Raw genomic sequence first — 21,457 nt, 5'->3', positions numbered from 1 at the left:
GGGCATTATCTGGACAGCTCCCTGAAGGTTTGATCTGAGCATGTGTTCACAGGATAAACACACGGCTCAGTGGCACAGAAAGGTCGGAGAGCCCGGCTTTTGGTTCCCATGTTGTGGAAAAGAAATAAAGAAGTTGGGGACTATTGCAGCTGCAAAAATAAAGAATAAAAAAATGGGGAAATGAAAGGCGTGGGACAAATGAATGCGTGATTTAATTCTTATTTCAGGGGCTGAGAAAAGACAGAAAAAAGGAGAAATCTCGACTGTGGGCTTCGTTAAAAGTCCCACGTGGATTCTTGTGTAATTTTTAAGCCTAAAAATTCAGGCTGCTATTGGGTGGAAAGGGAGGGGGCGGGGTCTCTATATATAAGTGTATTACACACATAGCCAACATTTGGTTGTCTGGTACTGAAAGCTTTGGCTTCTCTAACCTTTCTCAGCCGCTTTTCCTCCTGCCTGCTTGTCCTTCTCAGCAGCAGGGTCCTCCCTCATCAGCGGCGAGGTGAGAGATATGGTCACCTGCATTTTGGGCTCCTTGCTTGAAAATATCACGATGTTCGCCTCCTCGGGGTGAGCCTGCACCTCATACTGATCTTCAGAAAAAGTCTGCCGGTTAAAAGGACACTCGGGATTACTCACTACAGAGGAGAAGTGGCGTCGGGACAATGAATAGCCTTGTTTGGCAGTAATACAGGGACGGACTGAGATATTTTTAACTCGACTTCTTTCTTTTTTTTTTGTCCCCTTCAAGACAATTTAGTTCCCTTATTTAAAAAGCTCAAAAGCTGTTCATCGACAGTAACTTTGTAGCCATAATACTTATTAAAAGAAAGGGGCTGCTAAGGAAGAAAAGTCCCATCTCACTCTGTAGGGTTCAGGTGTCATAACCAGGCAGTAAGTCTAAAGATCAGTGAAAAGCACCTTCGGTCAAACACTCGTGGCAGCTACAGCAGGAGGAAGAAATGGTGAATAATTACAACACAACCTCGTTTCCTCTGTCTTGCGAACGTTAATCTGAAAGCAGCAACAATTTAAAAATGCACATCGGTCTTCCCGCTCGGCCTCTGGCAGCTCGGCCGTGAGCATGACAGGATCTCACCCAAAGCCACAAATCACACAGTATCCCCACAAAGTCGTGTCTCTGAAACAATAACGAATTCAATTCATTCGTAGCTTCACTGTTAAATGCAACATTCAGCTTTGAAAGACGTTTTTAATTTCGTACAGTCACGTTAAAAATAAAAGCACACTTTCTTTAGCTTCACAGCTTCACTTATCAGGACGTAATCTGCTCATTAGGTCTTAATTTAAACACAATCTCATTATTACATCACATATTACTCAGTGTCAGTATTTATTTAACAAAACATTTATAAAATGCAGAAGCCGTGCGTGGAAATCTTACTCCACCTTCTTGTTTTCACAATAATTAGCCAAGTATGAAGTGTTCGTACGCGTGTCATCACAGTCCTCCCAGGAGCTCGAGTACGTTCATACGTCAACACTCTACAGGTTTGAGTCAGCTTGTTAAAGTTTGTGTCAGTATAATTATAAAAAGACTGAACGAGTGCAGGTTGCCAGGAGACTCTTATCTCTAAAATCGACACAGCAGCAAGACTTAGATTTGCAACGCTGCGTCTGAGGAAACCACATGACTTGGAACGAATTATCTCAGAGGCGTTTGACCACAATGCACAGCACCGTGTTTGATGAAGACCAAACACATCGAGGTATCAGCAAAAGCCCCTCAAACCAGCTGTTAAACGCAGCTGATGATTTGGGCTTGTTTCACAGCCACAGGAAACCATGAGGGCAGATATACGTCCCCACAAAGGTTTCTCAGATCAGCTGTCCTGTCCCTCCTTGCTGTCCCCAAACTGAGAGTGTGGGCTGTTAATATTGTTTACATTTTACTGTACTGTTACTTTTCCTTTTTGGTTAAGATGTCTTTTTGTATTTTATTACAGTCTTTTAACTCAGCGGTCCCCAACCCCCGGGCCTCGGACCGTATCGGTCCGTGAGTCGTTTGGTACCGGGCCGCGAGAGTTGAGGCTCAGGTGTGAAATGTATAGTTTTCAGGGTTTTTATCGGTTTTCAGCGTTATTTTGTTATCGTTTTTATCGTTAACTCTGTTTTCCTGGGTCTTTTCACGTGTGTTATGAATAAATTTCCTTTTTTTCGGTACCGGTACTAGTTTTATTTTGTTGTATTTATCCGCGACACCTTAAAGGCCGGTCCGTGAAAATATTGTCGGGCATAAACCGGTCCGTGGCGCAAAAAAGGTTGGAGACCGCTGCTTTAACTGGACCGCACCTCGGTCGGCTGTGTTGGATTGGCGCCGTCTGCCTGACAGCCAAAGCTCGCCCAAATATTGGAGTCGTGCAACAGGACAGTGACCCAAAGAGCAGAATGACCGAAAAAGGCGCACAGATGTTAGCCTTAAGAGAGCTTTGCACAAACCTCAATGAGGTGAAGCGATGCTGGAAAGACGAGTGAACCAAAATGCCTCTACAACACAGGTGTCAAACTCCAGGCCTTGGGGGCCGGTGTCCTGCAGGTTTTAGATGTGTTCTTGATCCAACACAGCTGATTTAAATGGCTAAACGACCTCCTGAACATGTCTCGAAGTTCTGCAGAGGCCTGGTAATGAACTAATCATGTGATTCAGGTGTGTTGACCCAGGGTGAGATCTAAAACCTGCAGGACACCGGCCCTCGAGGCCTGGAGTTTGACACCCCTGCTCTACGATGACGTAAAGGACTGACAGTCATACAGAAAGGATTGAATCATAGGGTGTCCTACGTGTTTCCACACTCTGCTTCTGCATTTTAATTTAGTTTTTGTTAAACAGACAAACAGGCAACGCACTACGTCACGCTTTGTTGCTCATCCCTCTACGGAGTATTTTTATTACGTCCTGACAAGTATGGACTGGGTGTACTTTCCTCTTATCACGACTGTACGTGTGGATGACAAACTGTTTTTTTCTGGCTCTGGGGGACACATGCATACAGTCACCTGCTCTGTACCTGATGAACTGCAGTGGGATTTTTCTGGGTTGCTATTCGAGTTGCTAAAACCTCGTTTCCTCTTGTATAACAAACAGTATTACAAGTGAAAACTTCTGGTTTTCTGTCTTTTTCTTGCACAACCGTGAAACCTCAGGGTCCAGGCCTTATGACTGAAGCCATAAGTCAGTGATGACAAACAATAAAATATCTACAGCGCCTGATAACTCGACTGCATATCGAAATATTTCTGTTCTGCTTTTTAATCCCACATACAGTAACTGTCACAATAACTCAGGATCAAAGCCCCACACATCACAGAAAGATGAAACCGTCGCCTAAAGTGTGTCTTCTGTGAGATTTGCTTACCGCCAGCTCCTTTGGCAGCTGCTTGGCGATGCTCTTCAGTAACGAGATGGTGGGTTTCTTTGCAGTCAGCAGGATGAGCTCCACATTTCTGTCTCCGCGAAGCAGCAAGCCTTTGGCCAGGATTCCCACCCTCATCACGCCTTTCAGCAGCCGGGCCGGGCTCTCGGTCCTGTCGGGCAGACACACACAGGCTTGACAGGTTGCTTTGATTTGTTTCTATTCTTCTGCACGTAAAATAAATAAATAAAAATCACATGCTGGGAATTATCTGCCAGGTTTTTACCCTTTTTCATCTCCTCCTTCAGCAGCACCATCATCAGTCAGTGTTTCCTTCTCCAGCAGAGAGTCTGACACCAGTTTCAGCGCTCTCTCCGAGTGGGAGACGATCCTCTGAACAGCCTGCAGCTCCTCTTCCACCGGGTAAATAGTGGAGTGCTTGGCCATGATGTGGCGGTCGTCAAGCGAGTCAGGACGCCGCACACAAGACTGAAGCGAGACGGGAGGAGAAAGTGGAATCACATCTTGTTTTTCTTGTTGTTTTTCCAGGTAACAGATGAACAACAAAGATGCTGTTTCAATGCTCACCAGTAGAGGGGGCACTGGCATCCCGGGGCGGCTCATCAGAGGTGGAGGTGCCATCCTGCGTCTCTGCTCCCCCCAGTACATCTGCTCCTCCTCCACTCTCCTCCAGTACAAGTCCTCCTCGTATCGCCTGCAGGAGGAGGAAAGGATTCGAATGCCATTCGTCAAGAATTATTTTTTCCAGCGGCGAGAGGCGCGCGCTCTGTCTGCCATTAATAATACATCAGACTTATAAAAAGTCCTGCACCAAAATCTAGAGCATCGCCTAAGATTCAGCTGAAGTGAACCTGAGCATGTGAACAGGGAACTTTTTAATCGGGTGAAACGATGAAGTCTGATTTCACTGTAACGTTTCTCTGGGGGTCAGTGACATCAGAAACATAACATCAGTGTAAAAATAAGATGAAAAATTACATTTTTCACGCATTCATGCAAATCTGCCAGTCAGCTCCTCAAATTTGGCACATCCTCTTTGGTTTTACCTGTACGCATGCCCCGCCCCCAGGTCAACGTCTGACTCTGACCTCATCTCCATGTGCCAGCGCTGCTCGTCATCTCTCTGCCGCTTCAGCACCGCCTTCTGCTTCTGCTTCTTCAGCTTGCTCTCCTGCAGCTTCCTGGCCCGGTTACTGGGTTTGATCTCCACGGGAAGCTCCGGGTTCACTTTCTTCTACAGAGGGACACAACACATGTGACGAACATCTTCTCTTCTACTCTGTCTGTTCGCAGATTACCCGACAGCGTTTTTCTTTCAAGTTTCCATAACGGACTTAACCCTTTAAAGCCGGTCGGAGCGGGCACGCTTCGTTTTGCGTAACTATTTTTAAATCCCGGTAGCTCTGCAACCACGTGAGCTAGCGCAATAATTTTTTTTGCATATGAAACCGGAGGAGTTGTACTTACATCTTATGCCATCAGCTTGTCCTCGGTCACAGTTTCCTTCCACATATAACTTTGCAAAAACTGCATAAAAAGCACTTGCAGCAACAAAAACATAATATTCCAGAAACACGCTTTGCTGATCCGATCAGCTGTTCATAACACTTCCTACGTCCATCAGCGCGAACTATCGCATGTCCACCATGACCTGCCCGAAACCGGAAGTGACGTCATTTTGCGGAAATGTAGTTTTTTACCATCAGGGCCTCATGAGCCTATACTGGTGTTTTTAAAAGTTCTGTTTGACTTTATGACTTTCTGTGTGGTTTCTGGGATGCTTAGGACTCATATTGCACTGCTGGAAATAGTTTATTTTGATGCATATGCTGCTTTTTGCAAATTTGCATCATAATATTTATTTTCGTTTTTCCTGCAGTGTATAAAAATTGGTCTATTTCAAAAATAAAACTATGAAGACACTCAAAATAAATTTCCTGTGGTGGGAAACTATTTTGTGCAACTTTTTTGTATTTACAGTTTTGAGGGATAAGCCTCTTAAATTTCTCTAACTAGAAATATATGTTAAAAAAGCAAAAACAATTTTCAATTTTTTTGTAGTTTATTGCACTTTTTTGCAATTTATGTAATTACTATGCACTTAATGCAGACATATTATTAAAATTTGGGCTATAATGGTTGTATTGATATATAGCAACTTGAAATGCTCCCAAAAATGGCTCCACAGCATGTAAACATATAATATAAGCTCTGGCGGACTTGGTTCTATGGTAGGTCTTAAAGGGTTAAACCTCCGTTTGGTTCTGGACAGCTGAGATGGAACGACTCCGCTCAGAACCAGATTCTATACAAATCCATTTGAAAATGATCCTCATTTGATTTCATACCTCAGCGCTCTCTCTTTAGCACCACCCGATGTCCACTTTGTAAACGACGAGCAGGGTGTGCTACTTTGTGGCTGACAAGATTAGATTACGGTCGGAATCCATCACATCATATTTGGTGCTCAAAAACATCCATAAAGAAAATTCCCTGGCATATCTCAGCGGTGCTGTTTGGGAATCACCGCTAAACTGTCATTTAAGCGCGTGCTATTACTTCACAACAGACACGTGGTTTCAGTGAGGATTGTCAAACTCTGCAAAAGTTCCAGAATATGCAGCTTTGGCTCAGCAATGCTCTTCATTTCTACCTTGTATTGCAGCCGGTGCCTTCTTCCCTTCAGGTGCATGTCTTTCGCGTTGGGGTCATTGAAGCTGCACTCGCACAGTTTACAGTGGAATCGAATCACTTTTCCATCATCATTACGAACCTGAAAACGAAGAGAACTGGCATGAGTTTGAAACAGTAATGAAACCTTTATAAATGCAGCTCATAATGACGGGAAATGTTGTTGACTAATTCACTAATATTACAGATATCTCTTGGTTAACCAGAATGCTGCTGCGTCCCATGATGACTGGAAACTGCCGGCAGGATCAAGCAGGTAAATATAACCTCACAGCATTTCGCTGCCGTCCGTCACTGGACTGCCATCAAACCCTTCTCCTGCCTACCTCTTCTACATAGTCGTGTCCCACTGGCTGGATGTCTCCCTGGCCTCCAGCTCTGTCTCCATCCTCATCCTCGCTCTGCGGGTCCATCTTCTGGACTGACGGCTGCGCATGCTCTTCGACCTTGGCTGCTGCCACCATCACCGGCGCCGCTGATGTCGCTGCAGCTGCAGTGGGAGTGCTGGCTGGCTTATTGGCTGTGAAGCAGGGCAAATGTTAACACTTTCAGGAGGTCGCTGAAGGCATAGTCGAGGCTCGTTTATTGGAAGACGCAGCTCTTCTACTTCCAGTTTGATCCCCGAGTTTAACAAGTTTCACAACTACAGGAATTACTAAGAAAGAATATCCAGTAAGCGTTAAATGAAACGGCTATGGAGAGATACACGACTGACTAATAAACACTAAACATCATTCGATGTGAACTAATTTAATGCAACCACAAAGAGAACACAGAATATTCCTTTTCTGTCCTTGCAGGTGACATTTCTCTGCAAACCGTTAAAGAGCTGTTAAATCTTCCTCATCTTATCGTTTTTAATCAAACAAAACAGCATTTCTTCATTTTTACAGGTTCTAGTCATCGTATTGTTTGCATAGCGTGCCTTTGTCATGTGCTCAGCGCTGTGTGCCGTCTAAGTCAAGTTGCTTAAAACAAATAGTCCCCATAGCTGCATTAATAGACTGCAATTCATTTTACTGATTTATAGAAACTAAACACTACAGCTGCAGCTGCACTGCAAACGTGTTTCGTGTGAAATTGCATTTCAGTTTATTTTGTTTACACTGGTACGATCTGCCTCCAGAGAGGAGACCACCCTGACCTCTGACCTCTGTGATGTTGGTTTTTAGTTCTAGTTTTATTTTAGTTGTTTTAGTTGATTCTGTGCTGTTTTATCTTATTTGTAAATATAGCGCTGTTTTAATTTTTATGTATTATGTGTTTTATTTAATGACGTCAACGCCATAACTGCATTAATGCGGCAAATCTCCGTTAGGGAGTTAGCGTCAACGCGTTAGCGCAGTTAGCTCGTTAGCGCGTGTCACTACCCGATCCGTACCGGAAACCCGATCGGTACCCCGCATGCGCAAATCTTACGTCACTTCCTCTCTTTGCCAGCATTGCGACATTCAATATATTTGAATGATACGGTTAGCGCCCAGTTAGCTCCTAGCATTTCTCAACAGCTCTGCCTCCTTTTCAACTGCCCGGGACATTTAAACAATGGATAATCCGTATACAAACAAATTCATGCTTTTCTCCTCAACAGAGAGCATTCCCCAATTGAACAACAGCGCCGTAAAATAAGAAGAATGGCGCCTAATTACAGACTTAATAATATTGACTTAGCAATGTGTCACGTAAAGATTCATCAGCCAGATTAAGTGTTTACTGACAATTGACAGTGATAGCGGACAACATCATCACTATTCCAGTCAATCCTCTCCACACAGACAAGCACAAACACACTCGACTATCACTAAATCAAATTTAACACACGTTTGTAATGACGCCAATTCAGTTTACAATAGGGTTCATTCGATCGGTCAGCAGGTGGCGGTATCCTCGTACACTGGGGAGTAAACTGCCATTAAACCAACAGAAGAAGAAGAAAACATCTGCACATGCGCAGTAAGGATCGGGCAGTCCCGATCGGTAACTATCTTTTTATTTTTCGTTTTTTGTCTACATTGTACTGAAATGCTTCATTATTGCAAACATTTTAAGAGATACTTATTATTCTTAACATCTTAACCGATACTCTGACCCGTAACTATCGTAAAACGCTACGACCGGAAGTAGACACCTTTCGCGCATGCGGGGTACCGATCGGGTTTCCGGTACGGATCGGGTAGTGACAGGCTCGTTAGCGCGTTGACGTCATGCAGCACTAGTTTGATTTTTTACTGTTTTGTTTTATTCTATTGGTCTTAATGTATTTCCTGTAGAGCTCGTTGGTCCTGTGCTGGGGTGTTAAAGTAATAAAGATGGATGAAGATGATGAAGAGGCGCAACTTAGATCATCTGTGAAATCCCCCAAAACATAAATATAGACATAAACCATACAAACCTGCTAAATGTTTTTCCTTTGAATTGTTTTTATTATGGTTGTTATTATTATCATTCTTAAGGTAAGTGTGCACTGTTCATCTGAATTAGTGACCACTGAATATTAAAGATCCAACATTTTATAACAGCTGAGCAAACTTACAAATGACCGTTATTCTGGAAGGCGGGGGCTTCTTGACTGGTGTTGTTGTTTTAGCCGAGCTGTTTGCAGCCACCGGTTTGGGAGCTGCAGCAGGAGTTGCAATGGTCGATGCAGAAGTGGAGGAGGACGAGGAGGAGGAGGGGACTGAAGGCTTCCCGGCTGTCGTGGTTGTGACAACTGGAGTAGAATTCACTAACACTGGCTCAGTGGAAGGTATAGGTTTCCCCAGCTTGGTGTGAAGTTTCACCACCTTTCCGAGGTCGACAAAGACAGACACAGGGAGACAGACCCATTTAAGGCTGCTGATACTTAATCCCACCCCAAATCCCTCTGGGAGGTTTTGTTCCAGGACTTGGCATGTCAAGTGGAACATCACATGGGTACGCCACAGTCACGATCACTACTGAAAGCATGTCAGCTGCTTATTTTATTCCTTTAATAACAACAAATATGGACAGACAGAAAACTGGGGAGAAAAGCCCCACAGGTATGCGTACCTTCTGATGTTTGGACCCACGGATATGAGCAGCATAAGCATCCACTCCTGTGCAGGAGACGTCACATAACTCACAGCGTAACTGCGTCTGGACCCCTCTGGGGCCGTTGCTGGTCCCCGTCTGCCCTCCAGACTTTAGGGCTGCTTCCTTTTTCTTATGCTTCTGGCCCTCCAGATGCTCCCGGTACGTCTAATGCAGTAAATAAAGATAAAGCCAGTCAACAATACGAAGCATCTAAAACAGTCGTGGACGCTTTCATTGATATACACCTTTGTAGCAAACGCTAATATTCTAACGTCTTTTTTAACCCTTTAAGACCTACCATAGAACCAAGTCCGCCAGAGCTTACATTATATGTTTACATGCTGTGGAGCCATTTTTGGGAGCATTTCAAGTTGCTATACATCAATACAACCATTATAGCCCAAATTTTAATAATATGTCTGCATTAAGTGCATAGTAATTACATAAATTGCAAAAAAGTGCAATAAACTACAAAAGAATTGAAATCGTTTTTGTTTTTTTAACATATATTTCTAGTTAGAGAAATTTAAGAGGCTTATCCCTCAAAACTGTAAATACAAAAAAGTTGCACAAAATAGTTTCCCACCACAGGAAATTTATTTTGAGTGTCTTCATAGTTTTATTTTTGAAATACACCAATTTTTATATACTGCAGGAAAAACGAAAATAAATATTATATGCAAATTTGCAAAAAAGCAGCATATGCATCAAAATAAACTATTTCCAGCAGTGCAATATGAGTCCTAAGCATCCCAGAAACCACACAGAAAGTCATAAAGTCAAAGATAACTTTTAAAAACACCAGTATAGGCTCATGAGGCCCTGATGGTAAAAAACTACATTTCTGCTAAAATGACGTCACTTCCGGTTTCGGGCAGGTCATGGTGGACATGCGATAGTTCACGCTGACGTCTATTCCAACGTAGGAAGTGTTACAAACAGCTGATCGGATTGGCAAAGCGTGTTTCTGGAATATTATGTTTTTGTTGCTGCAAGCGCTTTTTATGCAGTTTTTGCAAAGCTATATGTGGAAGGAAACTGTGACCGAGGACAAGCTGATGGCATAAGATGTAAGTACAACTCCTCCGGTTTCATATGCAAAAAACATTATTGCGCTAGCTCACGTGGTTGCAGAGCTACCGGGATTTAAAAATAGTTACGCAAAACAGAGCGTGCTGCTCTGACCGGCTTTAAAGGGTTAATCTGCTTGTATTTTAGTGATTTAATACAAGGCATTATATAAATTAGAATTAATAAGGTGCTCCTATTTGGTACTGTGTTACAGAAGCATCTGTTGTGCTCAGCAGCCTTGGTTAGCTTGAATACTGGGACAGGAACATATTCTCTACTGGCCCTACTGGCGCTCCAGCTCACTGCAGACTTCCAGAGTAGCAGGAGGACATCTGTTACTAGCTTCAAGGTCCTTTATAAGAAGGCAGCAAAATAGTCACAACAACAGCAGTAAATGACTCGTCTGATAGAGCCGTGCGGCCGCCGCAGATAACGTGCCGAAAATAATGAAAACACATCAGGGAAGCTCCAGAAACACAGAATTAAAAATGTTTTCCTCATTTCTGATCGCCTACCTGAGGGCCTGCACAGCTGATCTTGCAAATGTCACAGTAATGAAGCTGCGGCTGCTTGGGAGGCCCTTTGGGCTTCTGCAGCTTGCTCTGGTGAAACGTGGGCTTTTTGTAGGCGTTTCCAGTCGGAGCGGTCACCATGTTGCTGCCCGAGTTACTCCAGGACGAGCTGGTCAGCTGCTTGGGCGGCGGCTGAACGGGGGCCTGCGGCTGCTGCGGCTGCTGCGGCTGCTGAGGTTGCTGTGACGGCTGCGGCTGCGGCTGAGACAGAGTCTGCTGGGGCGGCTGATAATAGGTGGGGGTGGATGCCGAGGTGTAGCCGACTGAATCATAACCAGAGTAGCTAATGCCTGAGGGGAGAGAGAGCAGAGAGAGGGACACTAAAGCAAGCAGGATATGGGTCAAACAGTCAGCAGGAAATAAGCTGCATTCAGTTTCATCCACATCTGAGCTTCAGCTTTACAGATGTCAGTGATGTAACACATCATCCACCAATGAAAGGCAAACATTTATTCACTGTAAAATCATTTAGTCTGAGTTTGCTTTCATTTGAATAATCTGTGTAACATTTACCGTGTTTACCTGTCAGCTACATTCGTTTCTACCTTGCTTCTTGTTTTCCACATCCAACATGTCTGAGCTTCAGCTTTGATGAGTAATATCAGATTGTATGTAACTCAGCACTAATTAGCACGAGCCTGTGTGCAGTTAGTTAAATGTGCAGCTAATTAAACAGGTTTTCTAGCTTTAGCCGATAACTTATCAGTGTTCAGTTCTACCTGTAACAAAAATATTAGGGGTGCAACTCGTATCGATATTGAACCGTTCAATACAGTGCTTTCGGTTCAGTAAGCATATGTATGAACAATACAAAATTTTTAATTTATTTGATCAACTTTCCTTCTGACGATGCTGTCTGTGTTGAGCGCTCAGTGGATCTGCGCTCGACAGTGCAGCCTAGGCGGAGTAGTCGAACGCAGATTCACTGAGCGCAGGGCAAGCTAGCGAGACAGAAGCTAAGCTCGTTGCAACATGGCAAATTGAACCTCCCCCACCCTCATTCAGATCTGACCTTTGGAACTATTTTGGTCTTCATGTGACGTATGACCCTGAAGGTAAGCGCGTCATGGACTAAAGTAAAACAGTATGTCGGATGTGCCAGCAATGCTCAATTACATGGGTGGGAACTAGTGCGTTAGCGCAGTTAGCTCGTTAACGTGTTGGCCGTCCAGCCCCACGCATGGGGCGATCCGCGGTAGCTCGTTAACGGAGATTTGCCGTGTTGTGGCGTTAACGTCATTTCAGATTAACGCTGACAGCACTAGTGGGAACACAACGAATATGACTGCACATTTACTCCGACATCATCCTCGTGCAAAGACAAGTGGAAGCAGACAAAAACAACAAGCACGCATGCTACAAACTTTACCCGAGTCATTTAGACAGCCGTTAGCACATGATTCTCCTTATGAGGACCTGATATGTTTAATATGCTGCTGAGAATATAGCCCAGAAGAAGCGTAGAGTATAGCTTTTATTTTGGAAAGAGACATTTCTCTGTAATAAACTCTCTTTTCCAAAGATGAGGGATTTCTCCATCAGATTTATTTTATTATTACTTTGTTTTTTCAGCAACATTAAATTTAAAAACTGTACGTTTGAGTTAAAATATATATTTATAATTTTAATAAATGACAAATTAAAAAGCCATGAACATTTTTTGTATCGAAAAAATATTGAACCGTGACACCAAAGTATCGAACCAAACCGTGAATTTTGTGTATCGTTGCACCCCTAAAAAATACATAAAAAGAAATAACAACAAGTTGGCTGACATGTTAGCAGCTTTAAAGTGCGTCTATAAACCGATGTTGACGTCACCTGAGTAGGAGGTGGCGGCGACGCTGGAGCTGAACGAGGAGCCGAGCGTGTACGACGAAACTGGCGTTAGAGGCTGCTGGACGCTCGTGGACACTGGGTAGATGTTGTAGCTGGTAGACACAGAGCTGGAGGGGGCGAGGGGTTTCAGTGCTGTCACCTGCCTCTGGGGGGGAGGCGGCTGGTTGTACACAGTGGAGGTGGCTGGACTGTAAGCACTCTTCACTCCTACTGATACAGACAAATGCGACAGAATTGAGGGGTGAAGGAAAACAGAGGAGCAGCAGCACAGGTGGAGAGGAAGGACAGAGAGAGCTGAAGGATATGAGTCATAGAGTTCGTGTTCAAGAGAGTTTCTGGCAGAGCAGGCAGGATCTTCATTTCACTAACAAATGAGTGGCAGAGACGTGCACACAGAGCACAGTGCAGACGTTTTAGGCACTTGTGCGTTATCGGGCATAAGGCATTGTTCTGCATCACATCCGACGTTTCGTCTCTGTGCCACGCTCACAAAGAGTCAATCAATACATTTCTGCTTCAATGATTTCCAGAGACAAGGAACAAAATAAAGACAATAAAGCTGCTGAGGTTATCGGCAACTCAAAGGAGCTCAGGGGATGTATGTAAGCCATCAAAAGCTGCTGTCTGGTTTCGAAGGACATTTATAGAAGGAAAAACAGCTTGTAGGGATCCGAAGATGCTCATGTGTTCATACGATCAATAACAGCTGCACTGACTTTAAAAGTAAGGCTGCCACAAACGATTATTTTGATAGTCGACTAGTCACCTTTTATTTTTGCAATTAGTCGACTAATCAGATCATCATCCATTGGACGTAAAACGTACAGCTTATTGCACCAGCAGCATCTGCTCTTATATAACTATCATTAGCTTACAGCTTTAAGTGTTTAAGGTGCTAACTAAAAATAAAGACAAGATGATAGTTTATTAAATTTTAATGACATTTGCAGATTGTTTCAATGGAGTTTAATCTGCTTGATTCAGCTGTGTAAAAACTAAAACTTTAATCTCAGCCAAACCGATTTAATCAGGAACAAATAAAATAATTTAAAAAAGCCAAACAATAACATTTTTAAGTTATCTAAGTGACTTATATATCATGTTTAACCTGAGTAGCGAACGACGGCGGTGGATTTGAAAATGATTTGCAGGGAGTCCGGTGTTCTGACGGCTCTAGTTAGCCTAGCCCCCGGCTAGCTATCGAGCTAGTGGGTAACAGACGTCTCCGAAAATGTCGGAGCGCTTTTGAAAATATGTGGTGTCTTGATAAACTGAGCAGATATTTGAGGTTTACACAGCTACATTCTCGCCTGAAAATATGTTAAACGTTTATTTTGTGACCCAGAAAGAATAATGAGAGTAATATTAAAACTAACTAGCTGCCGCCATTGTTGGAAACTGAGCAGGGCTGCGCTATGAATTCTGGGACACAGCTTCTTCTTCGGGGTTTAACGGCAGCTGGCATCCTTGTACATGCAGTGCTGCCATCTTCTGTTTCAGTCCGTTATTACACTCTTAAATCCTACTACTTATTCCTGCGTCTTTTGGGATCTTACAAAGCTTCAAACGACACGTCGACTATTAAATCAGTCGTCGACGATTTTAATAGTCGACGTAATCGTGACTAGTCGACTAATCGTGGCAGCCCTATTTAAAAGGCCATATGTCGGACATCACAGCAGCATCCAGCAGCTCGTGACATTTCTAGAATAAAGTATCACTGATGAGTCACAGGACGCTCCTCCCAATCGAGCCGCTGCAGGACGAGTTAGGCACCGGAAATCTAACCAAAGAAGAGGCAGAACGGTTCGCTCAGCTGCTGGACTTTATTCTTCCAAACTGAGAAACTGTGACTGATATCGATGTCTTATTTAAAAGGAAAACTGTAACAAGGGTATCAAGAGCTATGTTAGATCACACGCTGACTCGTGTTTCTTGGACACAACATGCTATATTAAAAAAAAGACCACTCTGGTCAACTTCCTGTACCAGTCAGTGTTTTCTTTTATTCACAGATCTTTGTTTCTTTATTCACTGAAACCAAATGAGGTTAAACTTCCACGCTGAACCTTTTTAATCGTGGAGAATGTAACAGGCTATATGTGCCATGAAAAGTTCTCCCAGACGATGAATAGAGTTGAGAAAGTGAGAAATCATAGCAAAGAAAAATAATCACAGGTTCCCTGCAGGGAAGGCAAAGATGGTTTACATGCACCAACCCAATATAATTGTCCATAAAAAATAGAAATCAACTCATTTTACACTGTTTGGACACTGGGAATGAAACTACAAAGACTCACCAGTCTGGTAGTAACTCTCTGTAGGCGTCCTTTGAGCCGTTGCTATACTCGTCTGGTAGTACTGTTTATTGTCATAGGTAGTCACTGCAGCAGGACGCCCGTAATTGTAGTTGTCCTGCTGGTGTTCACAAGAGAGCATCCAACCCACACATATTAAAACTTGAGCAATGCAGACAATTTAATCGTGCACAGATTCTCTCTCAGATTAAATCATCTGAATTCAAAAATTCCTCAAAACAAAACCTGCTTTGCAAAAATCTGGCATGCAAAATGAAACAGAAGAGCAGAAATCATAAGAGAAGCGCAAAGAAACTGACCGTGTCTGAGTATACCTGGTACGTCTGTGGGGTAGTGGTTGGCTGCGGGGGATCGGGCTGTCTGTAGGTGTAGTCCGGGGGCGCCTGGTGGCTTTGGTAGGCCGGGTAAGGGGCCGAGACCACAGGCCGGGCGGCCTGGACCGGAGCTGGAGAGTATGAGGCGGTCACAGCGTGAGCCACAGCCGGAGCCTGCTGGACGCTGTAACTCGCTGTGGAGGGATGGGAGTAAGCCGGGGGAGGCTGGGTACTGCAGCACAGGAGAGGGAGGAAAGGAAGACGCGACATTTAAATAACTCAAAACATTTTGACATATCTTGTCACACCCACGCTGTCAGGTATTTACCACAGGAATGTGACAAACCAAGTATTCAGTCCAAAATATCCTTGTTAGCTGACGCACAGACCACAGTGGTGAGTCACTAACATCAGCATCAGGTGCAAAAAGGAAACTACTATCACTTATCTTAGTTATTTAAACTGCAACCAAGAAACAGCACGGACACGACCACAGTGGTGATAATTTTACTCAGTTTACATCCCTTTACATGCATGCATAAGCATGCACCTCACTGCGTTTGGCACCGCTTAAATGCTAAACTGCATTTTTGTTTTTGGAGTCAGCACGCTGTGCAGCACCAACAACGCTGAGACTAATTTAAACTGAAACGTTAATTACAGCAGAAATGAAAGATGATAATCAAACACAGTTAAGAAGTAACTACAGAATACTTCTCATTGATGATTACAGTGAACAAACTAATCCGAGAAAGCAAAGAATAATGATACACTCCCTCACTGAAACCACAGTGCGGTGAATAAATACGTAATTCATGATTTATTTATTCATTTTTTCTCTTGCAGTAACACGGATGTTGTGATGCATCACTGCAGACCGAGCTGCAATGTCTGTATCGTGTTTTAGAAAATGAGAAAAGACGAGACGGGGAAACACCCTTCAACCTTGTTATGAGTGCTGACATTGCACAGCTGGTCCACCAGAGGGCACTGTGCAGCTGTTGTGCTTTATTTGGAGAGGCCACAAACAAGAAGCTGACTGAGAAGCATCATAGAGAGTAAACAAGTGCTTGTTAATGAAAATCTGTTTATTTTTTGTGCACCTCAAAAAAAGAAAGAAAAAAAGACGCAAATAAAATGAAATTTTAGCTTTTTAAATCAAATATTAGTAACAAAAAATCCACTTTTGGTCAGATTCTAGTATTATGACATCATATTGATATTGAGTCGTGGTGAAGAGGGAGCTGAGTGTAAAAGCGAAGCTCTCAATTTACCGGTCGATCTACGTCCCTACCCTCACCTATGGTCACGAGCTGTGGGTAGTGACCGAAAGAACGAGATCGCGGATACAAGCGGCAGAAATGAGCTTCCTCCGAAGGGTGGCTGGCCTCTCCCTTAGAGATAGGGTGAGAAGTTCGGCCATCCGGGAGGGGCTCAGAGTAGAGCCGCTGCTGCTCCACATCGAAAGGAGCCAGCTGAGGTGGTTCGGGCATCTGACAAGGATGCCCCCTGGGCGCCTCCTGGGTGAGGTGTTCTGGGCATGTCCCACCGGGAGGAGGCCCCGGGGCAGACCCAGGACACGCTGGAGAGATTATATCTCTCGGCTGGCCTGGGAACGCCTTGGTGTTCCCCCGGATAAGCTGGAGGAGGTGGCGGGGGAGAGGGAGGTCTGGGCTTCTCTGCTTAGGCTGCTGCCCCCGCGACCCGGCCTCGGATAAAGCGGATGGATATTGATTCTTAGCTCTTATCTCATCAGGTCCAGTCCAAAAAGGCTCGGCAGTGCCTGTACCACCTCCGACAACTGAGGAAGTTCAGGATCTCTCCAGTGGTCCTCAGAACCATCTATGCAGGCGCTGTGGAGAGCATCCTCACACAGAGCATCACATCCTGGTTTGGGAACAGCTGTGTTAAGGACCAAAAAGCACTTCAGAGAGTGACCCGTACGGCACAACGCTGCTGCAGGACTGCTCCCCCCTCCCTTCAGGACACCTACACCAGGAGATGCTGAACTCCAGCAGCTCAGATATTGAAGGACCCGTCCCATCCCGGGAACACGCAGAAGGTTCTGCACCATTCGGAGGAGCTTCCATCCTCAAGCCATCCAGGTCCTAAACCAGAACATGCCCCCCACCCCCCCTCAGCATCCATAAGTGACTGAGACAGGACTTACTCCTCTAACACACCCCAGCCTGACTCTTCTAGACACTTTAACACCCACTTGCACAATGTACATTTTTCAGATTTTCACATTTAAATTTATTTAAAATTATTTATTTAATTCATTTAATGTACATAATTCACTTACTTACTGCACATAATGTCCTCCTGTATATATTCACTAAATGTATATAATGTTCTTCTCTCCTTTTGCACAGTCGAGGAGCATCAGGATACATTTCACTGCATGTTGCACTCCTACAACTATGAACGTGACAAATAAAGAATCTTGAATCTGTATCATCACCAATCACTTTAAAATACATGCATGGCTGCTCAGCATGTTTGCATGTTTTTGAAGGCACAGTAATTATAGGCAATGACATCAGTGACTCCAGCTGACAGCCTTCAGTGTCAGTCTGGCTTAAATTAAATGATGCCTTAAAGGCAGAGGTGTCACATTCATTGTCACTGACGGTCACACAGAGGACCTGAGCAACAATGACATATTTATACAGTTCACTGATATTTTTATGTTATAAATAAATCCTAGCAAAGTGATGAATTTTTAATGTTGTTCTGCAGATTTGTCTGCAAGTCTTATGTAGCCTGTGGAGAAGGTTTCATATAACACAAAAACATTAATGAGGCGGATTGACTGTGCAGTGCAGAAACTGGATGTACACTAAAGCACAGCCGGCCTTCCCTGCTCCAAACGATGCGACTAGTTTAAAAGACTTACAGTGCTGCAGCTGCACGCATCCGTCTGCTATGCCTCATCTTTGTTTGCTTGGGGTTCAAACTTCAAACCAGCCATGTGAATTATATTCTTTGACAATACAGCAAACAGATACACAGCACTCTCTGTGCAAACATCTCCCACGTCAGTGGAAACTTTCCTTTCGCTGCAGTTAAAGCTCCACTCAAACCCGACCTGCTCTTCCCTGGAAATGTAGCTACATGCTGTGCCAACAATGGCCAATTCTTTGATTTCTCCTGTGCATTTCCAGCTACGCTTCACTGCAGTTTGTTGTATTTATCAGTGAGAGAATATCAATTAACACCTTAGTATAAGGATTAGTAATCATAGTCTCAACATAGGGACTCAACATAGGGACATAGGGATGTCAACAAACTCCTGGAGGGAGATTGCAGAAACTACCGGAATGACTGTGAGGGAACGTACAAAGAAGTGTAAGAAACTTCCCAGGACTTGGGAAGTAAGAAAGTCCCAGCCTTTCATTTGTTTGTTTCGGTGCTGGCACTGCATGTACCAGGACACGACCGCAAGGTGATTAACACGGAAAAACCACGCACAAGCACAAATGTGTGGAGGGTCACGCCGTGGGCTCTACAATGATTCAGCTGTTAGTCAGCTTGTTAGATTGCACAAGCTGTGGAAGCACGCCTGTCTATTTAGTCTCGCATGGGTGCAAGGGGCACGCCACACAGCTACGACCTGAATTATGAAGCAGCTAAAGTAACAGGTGGGCCAGATTAAAATCTGTGAAGAGCAGGATTTGGTCCAGCTCGTAAGGTCACAAAAGAGCACGATTTTAATTAAAAGTACAAAACAAAAGCTCTGTGTGTTTCTTGACAGAGGAATTCCTGACAGCCCTTCAAACAGGTTTCAACACAGCCAAAAGAAAACTGCCAGCGAGCTCAGTTTATTTAGTGAAACTTTGAAAAATGTCTGCACGGCAAATGGTCTGAATCAACAGAACGTGACAGACTTCTGCCAGAAATTTAGAGAAAACTTTAAAGAACATCACACCATGTGCTCCCACAGATTTCCCCAAAAATGATTGGGAATTATTCGGAGACTCTGTTATTATGTTTAAACCTCTCGGCCTGTGAGTGCTGTAGATGTTTGGATCACTGCCCTGACATGATGAAGTGCAGAGTGAACTGGTAACTCCTGTCTATAACCAGTTTATCAGCACAGATGTGGTGTGCAGCATAAGGTTAAATACTGCATATTTTATCAGTGCTGGTGGCAGAGAGTGACAGGGGTGAATTTTAATACAGGTATAGAAGACAAAAGCACAAAGAGGCCGCAGAGGAAAGCAGTCCACTCCGGTTTGTCAGGTTTGTTGGCTTAATGCAGCACAAACAGACAAAGCATGAAAACCGGATGATGGCTCCATCACATCACTAATTGATTACCTGTCAAATTGAAAGGCTAAATTAAGCAGGCAAACTTAGCCTAACCATGCAAATGCTGCTGCTGCTTTTCCGAGGGCCTCTTTGCTCTGCATGGCTGCGTGTCAGATAAGTCAGAAAATGCGGTTTGGGGATACAAGACCGTCAGTGATGTCAGATCAGAGTTGGCCCTCTTTAATCCTAAACGCCGGCCAAAATCTAACCCGTCACAGCTGCAGCCAGCTCGGTTTAGTTACCCGGCTAAAACACTTCTTTCTACTGACCCCGTTTAATTATGTTGCAGCACAGAAAGTGTTGAAGCATCGAACCAACTGGTGCAGCTGTATAGCGCTGTGGTTCACCTAATGTCAAGCTGCAAGCGCTGGCCTGCGATCTCGGCCAGCTAATGTTAGCTAACCGAACCAAGCGGGTCAAGCTAGCCGTGTATCCCTGCGCTGCCACGCAGCGAAACCCCACGGGTGACCGTGTCTCCGCCGATACACCTCGGCAGCTGACACCTGCGGCTCAACACGCTCGCTGACACCAACCCACGTCACATGAATTACCTGTACTGCGGACCGGCACCATGTGTGAAGCCGAAATAGTTGCTTGCAGCCATCTTGGCATCTCCGGTACAGTACAGTGTGCTGACAAACAGCAGCGGAGCGGTGACACCGAAACTCAAGATAGTTCCCCCCCTCGACTGCTGCTAACGGTCACATACCGGAACTGGATCGGAAAGACACGAAACGGTTACAAACAGGGAGCTTTCAGCGAGAAACTCCGTGTGCGCCGTGTAAAGTCTGCGGTCAGTGTATAATTTCTATATATATATATGATATCCTTGTTAATATATATAGATTTTCATAACTTCTCCACTTAATCGCTACACGCATGCGCACTAAAAAAAAAAATTTTTTTAAAAACCCGCTGAGATTAAAAATAATTCTGCTTATTATTATTATTATTATTATTATTATTATTATTATTATTATTATTATTATTATTATTATTATTATTATTATTATTATTATTATAGCGCTAAATGACACCGTATATCTGCGTTTTAAACACTATTCGGGTATGGCTCAAAACTGTATGCCCGTGTAATGATAAACCCAACCTGAAACTGCTGAGATAATTGTGACATAACAGAGAATGCGTGAGCTGTGGCATGAGAACACACGAACAAACTTTAGCAATAGTGCTAGAAATATAATATATTTAACCTTTACATGCTAAATGACAATCTAGTGACATCCACAACTTGTTCTCCTTTGCCCCACACAAACTTAATGCCCTACATATAGTTTTTTGGATCTGGTCTTATTTTACATTTCAACAAACAGATCATATTTTTAAAAAACTGTAATTAAAAAAAGTCAATTTAACTAATTAACTCCAGTTTTATGCTTTAGTAAAGGCACTGCTTTAATTTGTTTCTCTCTCTTTTCAGCTTTTTATCTCTTTTACATTTTGTACTGATTTGTATAATTATTATTTGTTATTATGAACGATTAATTGATATATACGTAAATAAATACATTTTAGCGGAGACGGAAGTGCGTTGGCGTGAATGCTCTCGCTTTGCTTAATACTCTGGGTGTGAATGGCTGGGTGATTGGACGGGTGTTGCGTGCCTCTGATAATTGAGGTACAGTCTAATGTTAACCCAGCTGCCCGGGGTGAGTCATACCAAGCACCATCACATTCAGCTCTTCTGCACGTTTCGTATAAAAGTGCACGCATGTCCACGATGCTAAAAAGCATCGTTTGACCTTGGGGTTTTAAAGGCATCAGCTCAGGATCCGTACAAAAAAAAAGAAAAAAAGGAGGAAACCCCTTATTATGCATAAGAGGGACACAAATATTTGTTAAAAGCTTTTTCTCGCGGGTAAATACTC

The 21,457-nt window shown here is 43.7% G+C and overlaps 1 protein-coding gene across 6 annotated transcripts in view; it reads right to left on the bottom strand.

The window, feature by feature from the left end:
- Positions 1–20,216, bottom strand: part of zfr2 (zinc finger RNA binding protein 2) — a 28,239-nt gene extending 8,023 nt beyond the window's left edge. Inside the window, exons 1-14 of one of the 6 annotated variants that reach the window (XM_087836612.1) lie at positions 20,120–20,216; positions 15,240–15,486; positions 14,923–15,040; positions 12,605–12,832; positions 10,727–11,073; positions 9,117–9,305; positions 8,620–8,869; positions 6,413–6,606; positions 6,049–6,168; positions 4,484–4,629; positions 3,963–4,089; positions 3,661–3,863; positions 3,378–3,546; positions 432–606 (exon numbers count right to left, since the gene is read on the bottom strand). In XM_087836612.1, the coding sequence (XP_087692738.1) occupies positions 432–606; positions 3,378–3,546; positions 3,661–3,863; positions 3,963–4,089; positions 4,484–4,629; positions 6,049–6,168; positions 6,413–6,606; positions 8,620–8,869; positions 9,117–9,305; positions 10,727–11,073; positions 12,605–12,832; positions 14,923–15,040; positions 15,240–15,486; positions 20,120–20,172 (2,566 nt within the window). In that variant the 5' untranslated portion in view covers positions 20,173–20,216. The remainder of the gene's footprint in view (positions 1–431; positions 607–3,377; positions 3,547–3,660; positions 3,864–3,962; positions 4,090–4,483; positions 4,630–6,048; positions 6,169–6,412; positions 6,607–8,619; positions 8,870–9,116; positions 9,306–10,726; positions 11,074–12,604; positions 12,833–14,922; positions 15,041–15,239; positions 15,487–20,119) is intronic. The other 5 variants (XM_087836614.1, XM_087836613.1, XM_087836615.1 and 2 more) reach the window with 5 other exon arrangements.
- Between the last annotated feature and the right edge of the window lie 1,241 nt (positions 20,217–21,457).

The sequence above is a fragment of the Neolamprologus brichardi genome, chromosome 23, assembly GCF_056152115.1.
Source record: "Neolamprologus brichardi isolate AB-2024 chromosome 23, ASM5615211v1, whole genome shotgun sequence".
Taxonomy (NCBI): domain Eukaryota; kingdom Metazoa; phylum Chordata; class Actinopteri; order Cichliformes; family Cichlidae; genus Neolamprologus; species Neolamprologus brichardi.
Note: the sequence above shows the minus strand (reverse complement) of the source record. Positions and strands in the feature narration are given on the sequence as shown.